The 16,391-nt window shown below is 37.5% G+C and overlaps 1 protein-coding gene across 1 annotated transcript in view; it reads left to right on the top strand.

The window, feature by feature from the left end:
• The window catches only part of TRDN (triadin), a 281,398-nt gene that overhangs the window by 217,902 nt on the left and 47,105 nt on the right, over window positions 1-16,391 (top strand). Inside the window, exon 11 of the mRNA XM_010861777.1 lies at window positions 1,399-1,458. Within this exon, the coding sequence (XP_010860079.1) occupies window positions 1,399-1,458 (60 nt within the window). The remainder of the gene's footprint in view (window positions 1-1,398; window positions 1,459-16,391) is intronic.

A 16,391-nucleotide genomic window follows, 5' to 3' on the forward strand; every position in this document is an offset into this window, starting at 1 on the left:
TTGCATTTCTTTTCCATGGGGATGGTCTTGATCCCTGTCTCCTGTACAATGTCATGAACCTCCGTCCATAGTTCATCAGGCACTCTATCTATCAGATCTAGGCCCTTAAATCTATTTCTCACTTCCAATGTATACTCATAAGGGATTTGATTTAGGTCATACCTGAATGGTCTAGTCGTTTTCCCTACTTTCTTCAGTTTAAGTCTGAATTTGGCAAGAAGGAGTTCACGATCTGAGCCACAGTCAGCTCCTAGTCTTGTTTTTTTCTGACCGTATACAGCTTCTCCATCTTTGGCTGCAAAGAATATAATCAATCTAATTTCGTTTTTGACCATCTGGTGATGTCCATGTGTAGAGTCTTCTCTTGTGTTGTTGGAAGAGGGTGCTTGCTATGACCAGTGCGTTCTCTTGGCAAAATTCTATTAGCCTTTGCCCTGCTTCATTCCGTATTCCAAGGCCAAATTTGCCTGTTACTCCAGGTGTTTCTTGACTTCCTACTTTTGCATTCCATTCCCCACTAAAATGTGTTACTGATTATTTTTTTCCTTCCTTAGTAATGATACTCAATTCTACTTCATTATTTTTCTTGATTATATATATGTCACTATTACTATTCAATTTAGTTTAATAAAATGGTCTATCAAAAGAGCAAATTATTGAATATATGGGAAAGAAACTAGTTGATTGGTTTGCTATTTTGTTCTTTTTGAATGCATTATTTGCATTTTCAAATAGTGCATCTGAAGTCCCAAGTGATCTCAAGACTTTTCTGAGCTTTTGACATGCTTATGGTGGCCTGATAACCCAGAGAACATTCAATATACCCCTTTTAATATCCTTTAGAAAAACTGTTGGATTATATCATAATTAACAATGTTATCTAATATCCGTACAATCATGAGAGATTATTTCTTTGACTTAGTGAAAACGTGTTCCTTCCCTGAAAGGAAAGCACACACAAACTACTGTTCTGTTACAGTGGTGCTAGTTCAGTCATATTTGACGTGACTATTGACTCTAATTTAGAATCACTGTATACAAGATGAATTGGATGTTAATAGCAGTAAAATGTGCCCTGAAATAGGAGAAAGCAATGGCAACCCACTCCAGTACTCTTGCCTGGAAAAATCCCATGGATGGAGGAGCCTGGTGGGCTGCAGTCCATGGGGTCGCAAAGAGTTGGACACGACTGAGCGACTTCACTTTCACTTTTCACTCTTATGCACTGGAGAAGGCAGTGCAATGGCAACCCACTCCAGTGTTCTTGCCTGGAGAATCCCAGGGACAGAGGAGCCTGGGTAGGCTGCCGTGTCTGGGGTCACACAGAGTCGGACATGACTGAAGCGACTTAGCAGACTTAGCAAACAGATGTTTATAATTTTCTTATTTTACTGCCAGACAAAGAAGATGTCAAAATGAAAACTGAGAAGGAAACTGCCATGGATGTGAAAAGAAAAGGTATTGTACTTTCTTTGCTTCCTTGAATTATATCAGGATGCTCGTTAATGATGGAATCTTGAGGCAGTGTAAACAGATTTTATATAGTTACTTGAATCTGTCCATGTACAGGATGTCAAAGCAAAAAATTCTTAGTACAAGGTTAAATAGATAGGAGACCAGAAATCATTCTGAAGTCTGTCTCACTGAAACCAAAGCAAGAGAGATTTTAAGAGCTGGAAAAGGGTGGGAGGATTGTAAGCCATCTGTGTTTGCTGATTGACCTTACTCAGAAGCAGAGTGAACTTTTTCTTATTTTCAAGTCAAGAGAGTACTTCTGCAACTTGGAGCAAGGCTCCCAAGGGAATTAGGTTCCTACCCTCCCACAGAACCTGGAGATGGATGCACTATCTTTCTTGATGATTATATTTCAAAGAAGTGGCTTCCACATCTCTGAAAAAAGCACTCTAGGTTGTAAAACTAAAAGAAGGCTTTTAAGAAGATTTATGTCTTGAAAAAGCAGAGAAAAAATTTACAGTTACAAATTTTCTAAAGTAAATGCTGCGAGAAAAGAAAGGTCAGGAGCCTAAGGACCAGAAGGTGCCTAAGTTTAGTGAAGCTGAGGAGAACTTTAAGGCCATCTTTGTCAAGACATAATGAAACTGAGAAGAGCTACATAGTATAACTTTGCAAAGGTGAGAAGTGAAGAACACAAAGATAATAATGCATTCCATTAAGAAATAGTGTTGTTCAACAGTGTAGATTTTTGCTTTAAATTTAGTTCTGCTTTTGCTCTTGTTCAAACATGAATATCTGCTTTTATTCAAGTTAAGCTTAAATCTAGGTGAAAAAGATAGTAGTCCCAACCATTATTGTTTGGTGTAAGTATTTTCACCCCAAATATTTCCTCCACTACTGTCAGTGATGCTTGAAATTCCACCATTAGAGAAACTCCATTTCTTTGAATTATGAAAGAATTGTCCTCTATTAAAATGCAAATCTCTTAGGGCCTTTGTGCATGGGGTAGCAAATGAATTCCTCTGAGCTATATTAACACAAAGCAAATGAGATTTCCTGATCTTCCCTGTGTGATAATAAGCTGAAAACAATGCCATTGAAAATGAGTCAGTAGGTAAGCTTAAATGAAGGTGAAATTGAAGAGAGCTCCAAGGTAGGACATGGTGTTGGGAGAGTAGACTGGGCTGGATGCCATTAGTGAAGACTTCTCTTAGGAAATAACAGCGTTGGTTGGGAATAGAATGTGGTAAAGGAGAAAAAGGAGATCATAGGATGACAAACTAGACATGGATTACTCTTGGTAAGTAGTAAATAAGTAGTAAATAGAAATTACAGAAAATCGTGCTGTAAGTAGGGTAAAATGTTGTAAAATACATGACTGCTTGGCTTATGAAATAATCCAGGAAGAGATAGTCATGTGTTCTCTGATTTGGGGACTTGACTGCCAATTACTTTGAACTTCAATTATTATTATTATTATATTAATTTTATTATTGAACATTCATTTATCTTGTTTTGTTTAAAGCATCTTTATTCTTCTAGTGAAATGTGCATCTTGCAGGAAGGGGGACCCCTTCCAGGGCCCGGAACTGGGCTCTTGTCTAACACTGGGAAATGAATTGTCCGAGGAGACACATGTGCTGACAAAGCAAGAGATTTTATTGGGAAAGGGGACCCGGGTGGAGAGCAGTAGGGTAAGGGAACCCAGGAGAACTGCTCTGCCACATGGCTTGCAGTCTCAGGTTTTATGGTGATGGGATTAGTTTCCTGGTTGTCCTTAGCCAATCATTCTGACTCAAGTCCTTCCTGGTGGTACACGCCTTGTTCAGTCAAGATGGATGCCAGAGAGAAGGATTCTGGGAGATGGTTGGACATGTGGTGTTTCCTTTTGACCTTTCCCGAACTCTTCCGGTTTGTGGAGCCTTATTAGTTCCCTGTTCCTTACCAGAACCTCCTGTTGTAAAATAACTCAAGCAAATGGTTACTATGGTGCCTGGCCAGGGTGGGTGGTTTCAATCAGTGTACTTGCCCTAACATTATCATAAGAAAGGGAAAACACAGTTCTTACCACATGATGATACTGAGAGTTGATTGCTTGGATCACTGTATCTGTGACAGCTATATGATTGAGTGCTAAAGAGAAACACGGTTTTACCTGGGCCATCAGTTTTACTGAAGTGTTTGCAGAGGAAAGTTTTGAATTAGAATTGTCAAAGTCTTTATCACAGGTGTGAAAAAGCAAAATCCTGAAAAATGCTTTCTGCAAAATGCAATGGTGTGTATATGGTGGTAGTTTTGATTTGAATTTTGTTTTTGAAGGGAAAGGCACCACACTTTTCTGTTCAGAGAGTGATGGGAAAATCCGATACGTCTCTGCTACTAGGAGACCTGTGTTATTAGCACAGCAGTCATGTCAGAGTGCGATTGTACACCACTGGCAAGAGACCTAATTATGCCAGTATCCTTACCTGCAAGGCCAGTGCTCATCCACTGAAGCAAGGTCTGAACTGGGTGACTGCACAGCATATCTGGGGAGGGCTGCTCAGCAAGTGTGGGAAAATCAAGCTTGTCCCTGGAATCATTTTTCAGTTTGTTTATATGTCATTTTTACATTTAATTACATGAAATACTATTGGCTTTTACCAATCAGTTCAAATTCCTGATTAAAATATGCACAAGTTATTTGTTTGCACGATCTTAACTTCCAAATGGCTTCCCAGGTGCTTAGTGGGAAAGAATCCTCCTGCCAGTGCAGGAGACCCAGGAAACCCAAGTTCAATCCCTGGGTTGAGAAGATGCCCTGTAAGAGGAAATCACAACCTGCTCCAATATCCTTGCCTAGAAAATTCCATGGACAGAGGAGCTGGTGGGCTACAGTCCATGGGATGACAGAGTCAGACATGACTGAGCAACCGAGCACTAACACAACTTCTACATACTCAAAATTGTGTTTGTATGTGTGTGTATGAGAGAGAGAGACAGACAGACAGACAGAGATATTCAATTAGTGTTGATCTCCAATTCATGTTTCTTTTTGTTCTGTGCTGTTCTTAGTCACTCAGTTGTGTCTGACTCTTTGCAACCGCATGGACTATAGCCTGCCAGTCTCCTCTGTCCATAGGGATTCTCCAGGCAAGAATACTGGAGTGGGTTGCCAACCCAGGTCTCCCACATTGCAGGTGGATTCTTTACTGTCTGAGCCACCAGGGAAGCCCATGTTTCTTTTCAGAGTTTAATAATCTTCCAACTATATTTTCGTGAGAGAGAAATATGCTTTAAAAACAGCCAGTTTGAAGCTAATTATTAAAATAGTAAAAATTTCTAGAGATAACAAGAGAAATTGAGAATAACCTAAAATCTTAAAAAGCTGCAATTCGTATGTTATTTTTTCCTAAAATAGTTAGAAGAACACAGCAGAACATCTGATAGCATTATTCTAGTCCCAAATAGTAGCAAATCTGCAAGATGTGAAATATGCCTAGATGCTTATTTAATATATGGGTTTTATCACAGTATTTTTTATATTTCTATTAACTTTTATATTAGTATGATTATAGAGCATATTTATACGTTATATTATTATTTTATTTTATTACATTTATATTTTACTATTATATAGATGCAAATGAATTTAAGGCTTAAGTTCTGTTTCATAAAAGAGCTTCTAATGCTTGAAACTGGTAAATCACACTTTGTTAGTGATCTATTAGGGAAAAGATAGGTGGGATTTTATAGGAGATAAAGTTGCTAGTCCATGAATTGAAACTGGATAACTGATACATTGGGATTTAGTATAATAATTTCTTGTTTGCATATATTTGAAATTATCCACAGTGAAAAAATCCAAATATGTCATTCTAAAAATATCAATTGAAATGAAAAAAAAAAATCACCAATATATTTTTACAATGTTATGAGATGTGTTTCACCCTGAAGAAATACTATTTTTAAAAAAGCAAAGATGAAAGGAAGTAAAAACTTAAAATCTTCCTTATGTTTGTATCAGGCTTAAGTGCTAGATTGGAGAAGGAAATGGCAATCCACTCCACTACTCTTGCCTTGAAAATCCCATGGGCGGAGGAGCTTGGTGCAGGCTACTATCCATGGGGTCTCAAAGAGCTGGGCACGACTGAGCGACTTCACTTTCAGTTTCACTAAGTGCTAGATATACGTACCACTCTAGTTAATACAAGCGGTAGGGGTTATGTACAGGGAACTGGATGCACAAAAAATTGTTGTAAGGACAGGAAAAATTGGTATCAAGAGACTACATTGAATTATGGAGCAGCAAAGATTATCTCTTGGCCAGGAAACTACTTTGTTCTTCAAAGCTGCCTCGAGGCCTGTCTTTCCACACCCACAGACTAGATACTGAAAGTGTTGAGGCCAGACTCAGCCACTCATTCACATTAAAGTGGCCTTGTTTGCAAAAGCATTCCTGCCTTTTTTCAGTCTCTTATAGGAGCATCTAAATAATAAAATTTATTATGCTGCAAGGGAGTCCAGAAGACAGTTTTTTTTTTTTTTTTTTGCATTCCAATTTTTCCAATTGGAAGGAGGGAAGAATGGAAGTTGAAAGAGGCTATCCAATGTGTCTGTAATAAAGATTCTTTCAGAAATGTTGTAGAAGATAAAATTCATATATGAAATGGTTTTGAAGACCTGAATTGTACAATGACTAAACCTATCTTTGAGTTCCCCTAAAAGCTACAAAAGATGGCTCAATCAAACAACATAATAAAATTGGGCAATTTAAGGTGCTCACGAGTCACAAATGTAATTTGTTCTTTACATAAACTGTAGCAACATGATTTTTTCCCGAAGAATTATCTGAATAAAAGTATAAATAATAAAAAGGATCCTGAAAAACCAGGCTAACTTTTCTGAAATAAGCTACTAGAAAAGGATGAATTCACTCATTTATTCTTACATGCATTCCTACAGGAAATAGTCATTAAATGCCTATATTGTACCAAGGGCTTAGTATACCTAAAGGTGGATAAACCAATTAGGCCCTGGCCTAATGGAGCTTACAGTTTGATATGGGAGGCATACATTGACTGAGAAAACATAATGTCCACATGTGTAACACGGGGTAAGGGACTTGGAGGAAACAAATCTGGGCAATAACAATGGGAACAATGGGTTCATCAGCCTCTCTCAGAGACATTTATTTGTAATCCAGTGTACTGGAAGGATCCAGCCATTGATGAGGACATCTTTATATGTGTTAATGTGGTGTGTATATGATAGTGTGTATATGTATGATTTGTGGGAGAGGAGGTACAAGGGGTCAGGATATGCAGGGACATTTTACGTGTGTGCTTAGTCATGTCTTACTCTTTGCAAGCCTATGGAGTGTAGCCTGCCAGGCTCCTTTGTTCATGGAATTTTCCAGGCAAGAAATACTGGAGTGGATTGCCATTTCCTTCTCCAGGGCATCTTCCTGACCCAGGGATCGAACCCATGTCTCTTAAGTCTCCTGCATTGGAAGGCGAATTCTTTACCACTTGCACTACCTGGGACATGCACAGGAGTTTGAATTTATTAAAAGTGTGATGGGAAACTCTTGACGGGTGTTTACAGTGGAGAGAAATGTTTTGATTTGTATTTAACACAGGTACTTTCCCATTTAGATAATAGGGTTAGAGGGAGAAAAGAGAAGAGGTGCACCAATGCAAAGATGGGGTCATTTATTGAAATGGGGAAGCTGTAATGGAAAAAACCTAGAATTCAAGTGTGTTGTTTCAGGTATATGTGACACAGCATAATTCATTTTTTAAAATTGTATTAATTTATTTTTGGCCACACCATGCAGCATGTAGGATCTTAGTTCCCTGACCAGGGATTGAACTAGTTCTGGCATTGAAGCTGCTGAGCCCTAGGCACTGGACCCTAGATTCCTTTCATTTTCTCAACTTTTGTATCAGGAACTATTTTAAGTACTTTATACATACTAACTCTGGAGAAGGAAGTGGCAACCCACTCCAGTATTCTTGTCAAGAGAATCCCGTGGACAGAGGAGCCTGGTGGGCTGCGGTCTATGAGGTCGCACAGAGTCGGACACGACTGAAGCGACTTAGCAGCAGCAGCATATATACTAATTCATTCGATCTTTAGGAGAAATAAATAAGCTCTTATAATAATCCTTGTAAAATTGAGACACTGAAGACAGAGAGGGGCTTTCCAGGTGGTGTGGTAGTAAAGAGTCCACCTGTCAATGCAGGAGGTTCAAGAGACATGGGTTTGATCCTTAGGACAGGAACATCCCCTGAAGTAGGAAATGGCAACCTGCTTCAATATTTTTTGCCTGGAAAATTCTTTGGACAGAGGAGTCTGGTGGGCTACCATTCATGGGGGTTTCAAAGAGTGGGAATTGACTGAGCTACTGAGCACAGCACAGCAAGACACAGAGAGGTTAAGTAACTTGCTTCAGACACACAGTAAATGTCAGGACCAGAACATTAACTCTGGCAGTGTGGCTCCACAGCCCATTACTCCAAAGAGTCAGAGAGTCGGGTCTGGAATTCAGAGCAGATACTGAAGTGAAACCATAAAAAAAGCAGTCCATTTAGATCAAAATTATTGTCCTGGGAACACATGAGATCACCTGGAGAGACTGTGTCAAAAGAAGAGAATAGAATACAGAATCAAGACCTGGGGAATTCCCAACATCGAGACATTAGAAAATGGAAAATAAAGTAATAGGGACTAAAAGGAATTGGGGGAGAGGTTAAAAGAAAAGCAAAAGGGTTTAGTAATAGAGACATTTTAGAAATGGATGTTTCAAGAAGTTAAAAATTATCAACTTGGCAAATGTCACTTAGAAGTTGTGATGTGATGACAGAAAAGACGAGAGCAGTGAAAGGATAAATCCAGATTGGAATGGAGATCCAAAAATGAGAAGAAAGTAGTGTTTCTTTCTTTTATATGCGTGTGTGTGACTGTATAAGGAGTAAAGAGTCTTCAATTTTGCTTTGGGAGGTGAATTTATTGCCTGATAAACAGATTTGTGAGAGACTGTTGCTTAAAGGGATGAGGTATAACTGAAAACATAAGAGATAGATAATTTAGGATTAATTGTTTGATAAGCTCATAGGTAAGAAAAACAATCTGCCTTTTTTAGAGATAGCACCACAGATACTCCAGTAGTAAAAAGTTGTTATTTTCAAATTATGAAGAAGCTTTCATCTAGATTGCCTTAGGAAGGAAAGTATACATTTACAAGATATACAATATAAGATTAGGAGGCCGTTGTGGTAAAACTAAAACTCCAATAGTAATACATTCTGAATTGAAGGACTCAGTTTTAGAAAATATGTGTTTGTGTCCTTGATGCTTCAGTTCAGTTCAGTTCAGTCGCTCAGTCGTGTCCGACTTTTTGCGACCCCATGAATCACAGCACACCAGGCCTCCCTGTCCATCACCAACTCCTGGAGTTCACTCAGACTCATGCCCATTGAGTCGGTGATGCCATCCAGCCATCTCATCCTCTGTCGTCCCCTTCTCCTCCTGCCCCTAATCCCTCCCATCATCAGGGTCTTTTCCAGTGAGTCAACTCTTCGCATGAGGTGGACAAAGTATTGGAGTTTCAGCTTCAACATCAGTCCTTCCAATGAACACCCAGGACTGATTTCCTTTAGGATGGACTGGTTGGATCTCCTTGCAGTCCAAGGGACTCTCAAGAGTCTTCTCCAACACCACAGCTCAAAAGCATCAATTCTTCAGGACTCAGCTTTCTTCACAGTCCAACTCTCACATCCATACATGACCACTGGAAAAACCATAGCCTTGACTAGACGGACCTTTGTTGGCAAAGTAAAATCTCTGCTTTTCAATATGCTATCTAGGTTGGTCATAATTGAATGGCAAAAGGTAAGTTTGTGAAATACAGCAATGTATTTAAAGAATCATTCATTTCAAGTGGGAGGGGACATGGGTAGACATATGGCTGATTGATGTTGATCTTTGGTAGATACTAACATAATACTCTAAAGCAATTACCCTTCAATTAAAAATAAATAAATTTAAAAAATCATTCAATTATATTACTCCATTAGAACTTACATTAAAATACCTTTGTGGTAATGAGTTAACTAGATCTGATTAATCCAACTTGTGCTGTTTAAATGAAACAATCGAATCTATTTCCATAGAATATTTTCAGTTACTGTATAAGAAAGAAAGAAAGTGAAGTCGCTCAGTCATGTCCAACTCTTTGCTTCCCCATGGACTGTAGCCTACTAGGCTCCTCCATCCATAGAATTTTCCAGGCAAGACTACTGAAGTGGGTTGACATTTCCTTCTTCAGGGTATCTTCCTGACCCAGGGATTGAACCCAGGTCTCCCACATTGCAGGCAGACGCTTTACCATATGAGCATCAGGGAAGCCCCATAAGGCAGATGCTATTAAATTCTGAACAAACTAAAACCTTTAGCTATTTGATTTCTCCATAGAGGATCTTCCTTTGTCATTGACAAACTACAGAAAATACTTGACAGAGCCTTATAGCTTTGAACATAGCATTAAAAACTATGCCTACCAAACATAGGCTATCATCTTTTACTTTAAGAAAATTTTGTAATATGTTTCTCTACCTACAGAGCTCAAAATAATTTACAGACTGTGACAATATATTTATTTGTAATTAAAAATAATTTTTGAAATATTGTTGTGTGTAGATATAGATATAGTTGGCAAGATAATATATGGTATCTTTCATATGTGTTCACTGTTAAGTTTCAGTCTAAAAGGGCAACCTTCTATTTTCCAAACTTGTATTTTGAGAAGATTATAGCTTTTATGTTCACTCCATCTTTTTTATATTTGAAAAGCACTTGATTGTAGAAAGTTATCTTGTATTTGAATTTTGTATGTTGCACATACCCACTTGGGCAAGATTTGACAAATGCATCAGCTTGTCATTATTTGTTAAACAATTTGAAATCTAGAATAATTTTTTTTAGGGTTTTATGTATTCTGTGGTGATTTACCAGTTAATATCAATTATACAGACACTTCACACACTTATGAGTGATATTGGAACAATTATATTAAACTGCAAGGAGATCCAACCAGTCCATCCTAAAGGAGATCAGTCCTGGGTGTTCATTGGAAGGACTGATGTGGAAGCTGAAACTCCAATACTTTGGCCACCTGAGGCGAAGAGCTGACTCATTTGAAAAGACCCTGATGCTGGGAAAGATTGAAGGTGGGAGGAGAAGGGGACGACAGAGGATGAGATGGTTGGATGGCATCCCTGACTCAATGGACATGAGTTTGAGTGAACTCCTGGCGTTGGTGATGGACAGGGAGGCCTGGCGTGCTGCAGTTCACGGTGTCGCAAAGAGTCGGACACAACTGAGTGACTGAACTGAAGTGAATGTTCTAGATGAACGTATTTTAAAAACTGTTCAGACAAATAAATAATTGGGACTCTGGCATAAATAGGACCTAATTTAATTAGTAATTCCAAGCCTTGATTTCAGGTTGCTCCAAAATTATAGGGCAACAGTAGATTACATTTAAGTAAGCTTTTCATTCCCAAATAGATTAGGTTGCAAGTCTGAGTTCAGATGATGGCAGCTTGACTATATTTAAAACATTTACAATACTTGAATTGCTTTGAAGTCAAGAGAATCTATTTTCCAGTGTTTTGTAATCACAGAAATCATGTAAGACAATAGTTGCTCATTCTTTTGAGGAGGAGTTTTGTACTGAAAAGTCAAAACTGAAAAGTTTTGTACTGAAAAGTCAGCTGACTTGTTACCTCTGATGATCCTAGATTGCCTCTTATATCACATCTGGATTAGCCGGATAGAAGCTAAAATACTTCAGAGGGATTTAACGTCATGACATGCTGTGGGATCTCTGAGATAATCCCCCATGTTCTAGCCTTCGTTTGAACAGTACAAAAGTGTGCTTGGGCTCAAAGCAGAAAGGACATAAAGGAGTTTCGGTTTAAAAAAAAAGAATTTTAAAATAAATTTTTAAAACTCAGAAAGGGAAAAAGTTCATATTAAAAATTATTCAGGAAAAATGATATTCGGGCCTGGAAAAAGTAAATGAGTATACAAAGAGACTATTTTTAAGTCTTTTTAGTGTTTCTTACAAAGAATCCAGACTTCCCTCTCAATGAAGAGAGAAATAAAATCAACCCTAAACTTGAGTATGAGGGAGTTGTGTTCTGATCTGTGAAGATTTTCAACAAGAAGGATTGAAATACATAAGAAAAAGAGTAAATAAGTAGACTATTTCTTCCCTGTATGCATCCACATCATGATATTTAAATATTTCCTGTACCCATATAAGGTAAATTATTTTGATCACAGTTTATATTCAGAATGAATTATTTTCTGAAGAAACAAGAAACAAAAACAAAACTTAACATTAAAACATTTTCTCTTCCCAACACCATGAATTAAATTTTAATGAGATTATACAGAGTGGAACAGGAAGTGAAATGTTAGAAACAGTTTTTTTTACATGGGATGATTTTGACCAGTTTATTGGAAAATTATGTAGCCTGAGTTTCCCTTGTGATCTTAGCATATAGATGCAAAATGCCCAGTAATTTTTTTTGTATCATGCATCCTAAAAATCCTCAAGATTTTTCTTTCAGTAAAAGTAAAGCTTAAAACATTTCAAAATGATATCTTACTCAATTCCATCTCTCTTGGAATTCCAAAAGCAGATATTCAAAATAAGTTAGTAAGCTGTGCCAATATGAGGGCTTTCCAGGTAGCTCAGTGGTAAAGAATTTATCTCCAACGCTGGAGCCACAGGAGATGTGGGTTCGATCCTTGGGTGGGGAAGATCCCCTAGAGTAAGAAATGGCAACCCGCTCCAGTAATCTTGCCGGGACAATCCCATAGACAGAGGAACCTGTGGGCTACAGTCCATGGTGTCACAACTGAGCAACTAAACATGCATGCATGTGCCATATAACATACCATGGTAGGAAATTTACCATATATACCAACTGAGGGACTATGCAAGGCCTGAACACCAAGAAAGCAGGAAGTCTTGGAGACCCTCTTAGGATCTTGCCCATCACAAGTGTTCTTATGAATGATCAGGTCACATTAATGAAAGAAGCCATGGAAGACAGAGTACTCTGAATAATAATCCTGGAAAGAATAAATTAGGCATTTGGGATTAACATTTACATACTGTATATAAAGGGCTTCCCAGATGGCACTAGTGGTAAAGAACACGCCTGCCAATACAGATGTAAGAAATGCAGGTTTGATCCCTGGGTTGGAAAGATCCTCTGGAGGAGGGCATGGCAACCCACTCCAATCTTCTTGTCTGGAGAATTCCATGGACAGAGGAGCCTGGCTGGCTAATGTCCATAGGATCGCAGAGTTGAACATGACTGAAGTGACTTAGCACAGCCAATATGAGTTATTTTTATCAAGGCACTTTAAAATGATAGTAGTAACAGTCAAATTTATTCACTGTGCTCTCATTTAATCCTTACAACTCTTGAAGTAGGTATTATAAAACCTGTTTTATAGAAAGGGAACTCAGGGTTGGAGCAGTTGAGTGTCTTGGCTGGGGTTACTAGTTAGTAATTGACTAAAGGCACTAAGAAGCTCACTAGATAAAGCTTACTGTCTTTAACCACTTGACATCTTTCCAACTCTATGAAATGCTAATTGTAGATTGCCTTAGTGTCTTTTACTTTTCTTTCTTTCTTCTTTCTCTTTTTTTTTTTTTTATCCTAATTCTCTTGAGATCATATTGCAGCTAGGCATTAAGAAAGGAGGAAATAAAGAAGATGTAAGTCTGATTCTTTTTTCTTGTAGAAATTATGTCTTCTTTCCTTCTTTCACTCAACAAATATTTAATCAGTGCATAACATCTCCAAGGGAAATTTGCTAAATATTGGAGACCTAGCAATATAAAAGATGTGGTGTGTGCGTGCTCAGTCGTATCCAACTCTTTGAGACCCTATGGACTGTAGCCTGTCAGGTTTCTCTAACCAGGAGATTTCCCGGACTTTTTTGAATATTGAAGTAGGTTGCCATTTCCTCCTCCAGGGGGTCTTCCTGATCCAGGGGTAGAACCCATGCATCCTGCATTGGCAAGCAGTTTATTTACCACTGAGCCACCCAGGAAGCCCCAAAAGACATGGTACTTGTTCTCAAAGACCTTAGAAAAGAGGCAGATAGACATTTATAAGAGTTTGTGAGCGCTGTCACAGTAGGGCAAATATAAGAGCTCACAGTAAGGATAAGTATAGAAATTGTGTCTCTTTTAATATGTTGGTACCCATTAGAGATTTAGAATAGGGATGCCACAGGCTTATGTAATAACCTAGATGCATTTATCATATTTTTAAACAGCCAGGAGACTGGAACTCATAAAATTTTAACAGTGGTTTATCACTAGAGATACTTACTTTCACAAATGGCAGACCCTCTGAAATAGAGAATTTATTGGTTTTTGCAAATACAGTTTCAGAGTAAAGTGTCTTTGAGTTCATCTTGACCTAGGGGTCAAATGATATCATTAGAATGAGGTTTATCTCTCTTCATTTTTAGATTCTGTTTCCTTGACGTTGGCCCACGTGATTACAAATTGGCCATATCAGATATGGCCTGCCCTGCATCCTCTCCTATTCATGTCCTATGAGAAAAAGAATAGACTGGCTTCCTGAGAGCTCAAACAGAAAACCTGAATTGAGTCACATTGGTTCTTATGGATTTATTCCTGAGCTAACCTTTGTGATGAGAGTGAAGGAATAATCTGATTATTTTAGCTTAGACCATAGGTCCTATCCCTTAATCAGAACAATTAAATAACTTGTCCAAGATATTTGGACTGAGATTGGAAGGATGAAGTTGATTCCCTCAAAGCTAAATTAGGATAATAACACCACAATGAGATGGAATAGTTACTACATGAGGAAAAAACCCAACAACATAAGAATTCCCTTCAAGAAGCTATTTCTAGCTGGTGGAAATATGGATAATTTTATTTTATTTTTTAATTTATTTACAGAATAGCATAAGGAATTTTTTTAGCTACCATCCTTGAAGAAAATACTTAAGTGTTTTAGAAAGCAACTCAAAACAGACTAATGTAATATAATGTAGCCCCCCAAAAGTAAATGAAATGGCAGGTTTCATCAATCAGAACATTATGGTCTAGAGTAAAGAATGAAATCTTTCCACTGTACCTTGTAGTATTAGAACCTTCCTTGGATAAGGGTCTTTAATTTTAGAAAATATTTTAAAAAATAAACCGGATTATATTCAGAATGGACTACCTTGAGAATGTAGGCATTTAATATGGAAACGAGAAACCAGAGTGGGCGTCACCATGTTTGTAACTTTAATGTGCTCTCCTATTCAGGTGTACTTACTCTTTACTACCCCTGAGGGTTAGGACTCAATGGTTGAAATTAAAAGAAGATACTCTGGGATGTTCAAGATAATACAGGAAGTCTTTCCAGTCAATGAAGTCTAACATTCCAAGTGTTCAAGCAGAAGAATGGATATGTATCTGTGTTTTGTGGAGGTTAATCTTACAAGGAGAATAATTATGTTAAATTTAAGGAGACTCATAAGATTGTATTTTTGCACAATTAAATATCAGGCTAAATTAAACTCATGTCTGAATTAACTTTTGAAATGCAGTATTTTTTTTTAAATGATGATTTTAATTTGGCCATTTGTCAAACTCCTAACTGATAATTATTTTTAAAAAAAAATACTGGCCAAGAGTTGATTCTAGGAAATGAGGTCATAGTCAATGTTCACTGTATATAACCTAAATTCAGACTCTTTCTCCTGTCTGTCTGCTATAGCATAAAACATTACTCTGAATCTAATCAGAGTATGTTTTATTAATGTCTGCATAAACCCAGGACACTATGAAAAAAGAAAGTAAAATATGCAGCATATATGGAAAAATGATTAATTGCCCGCAGGGTAAAGAAATATCTTGAAACATCTCAGAAGGAAAACTCCAATGACAATGAACTTAAAGTAGAAAGGATAGTATAACAATGGTGATGCAAAAGACAGGGGAAATAAAGCTTTCAGACAATAAGAGTTTTCAAGCTGGAAAATATGAATTGTGATTATGCTTTAGGAAGTTTGCCTGTTATTTATGAAGAAGACATGGAGGGGCATATATAATACTTCTGTAATCAAAAGAAATATTTTTTCCTCGAAGCAATTTCAGTTTTAGGTGAAAAAAGTAACAATTATGTAAGTCAATCATAGTCCTGTTAGCTATCTTATCATAGAACAAAAAGTCAAAAAGATGAACAAATGAAAAGGCCATTGCTAAAATACCTCAGAATCAGAGGCAGATAAAAATAATTATCCTGAAAGATACTGTACTGATGTAGAGTTGGGTACATACTCAAGTTACACAAATCAAAGGACAGAGAAAAAAAAAAGGGGGGCAATATAAAATATGTGAAATATGTCTATTAAAAGAATAGATGAAATGCTTGGGCCCTCTTCTTCCTAAAAATAGGTATATTCACTATATTTATACTCTTAGAAATTCATATTACCTATTATTGCTCTATTATGCCTACATCCAGTGGTTCAGTGGACATTTTTCAAGTAAATACTGAATCTTTTGAAATGGTGCTGCCAAGTGATTCTGTTACCTTTTTAGGAATGGAAGCCTAAGAGTTCGCTGTCTCCTTTCTGAGGCTACTATTGCCAAGCTTTTCTCCCCTTTTCAATCATTCTTCACCCTTTCACCCTTTTTCTCTATCGCTGAACATCTTGTTTCCTAGTTCCCTTAGAAAATAAAACTTAGAAGACAGATTTCATGAACTCTGACCATGGAATCCACTAACGTGCTTCATCCATCTCCTTACAGCTCCTGCCTTCTTGGCTGAATACAATGCAATGCAACACAATACAATACAGTAAAATGTTCATACAAGAACAACTTTTGCACT

Source organism: Bison bison, unplaced genomic scaffold (assembly GCF_000754665.1).
Source record: "Bison bison bison isolate TAMUID 2011002044 unplaced genomic scaffold, Bison_UMD1.0 scf7180017864473, whole genome shotgun sequence".
Lineage (NCBI taxonomy): Eukaryota > Metazoa > Chordata > Mammalia > Artiodactyla > Bovidae > Bison > Bison bison.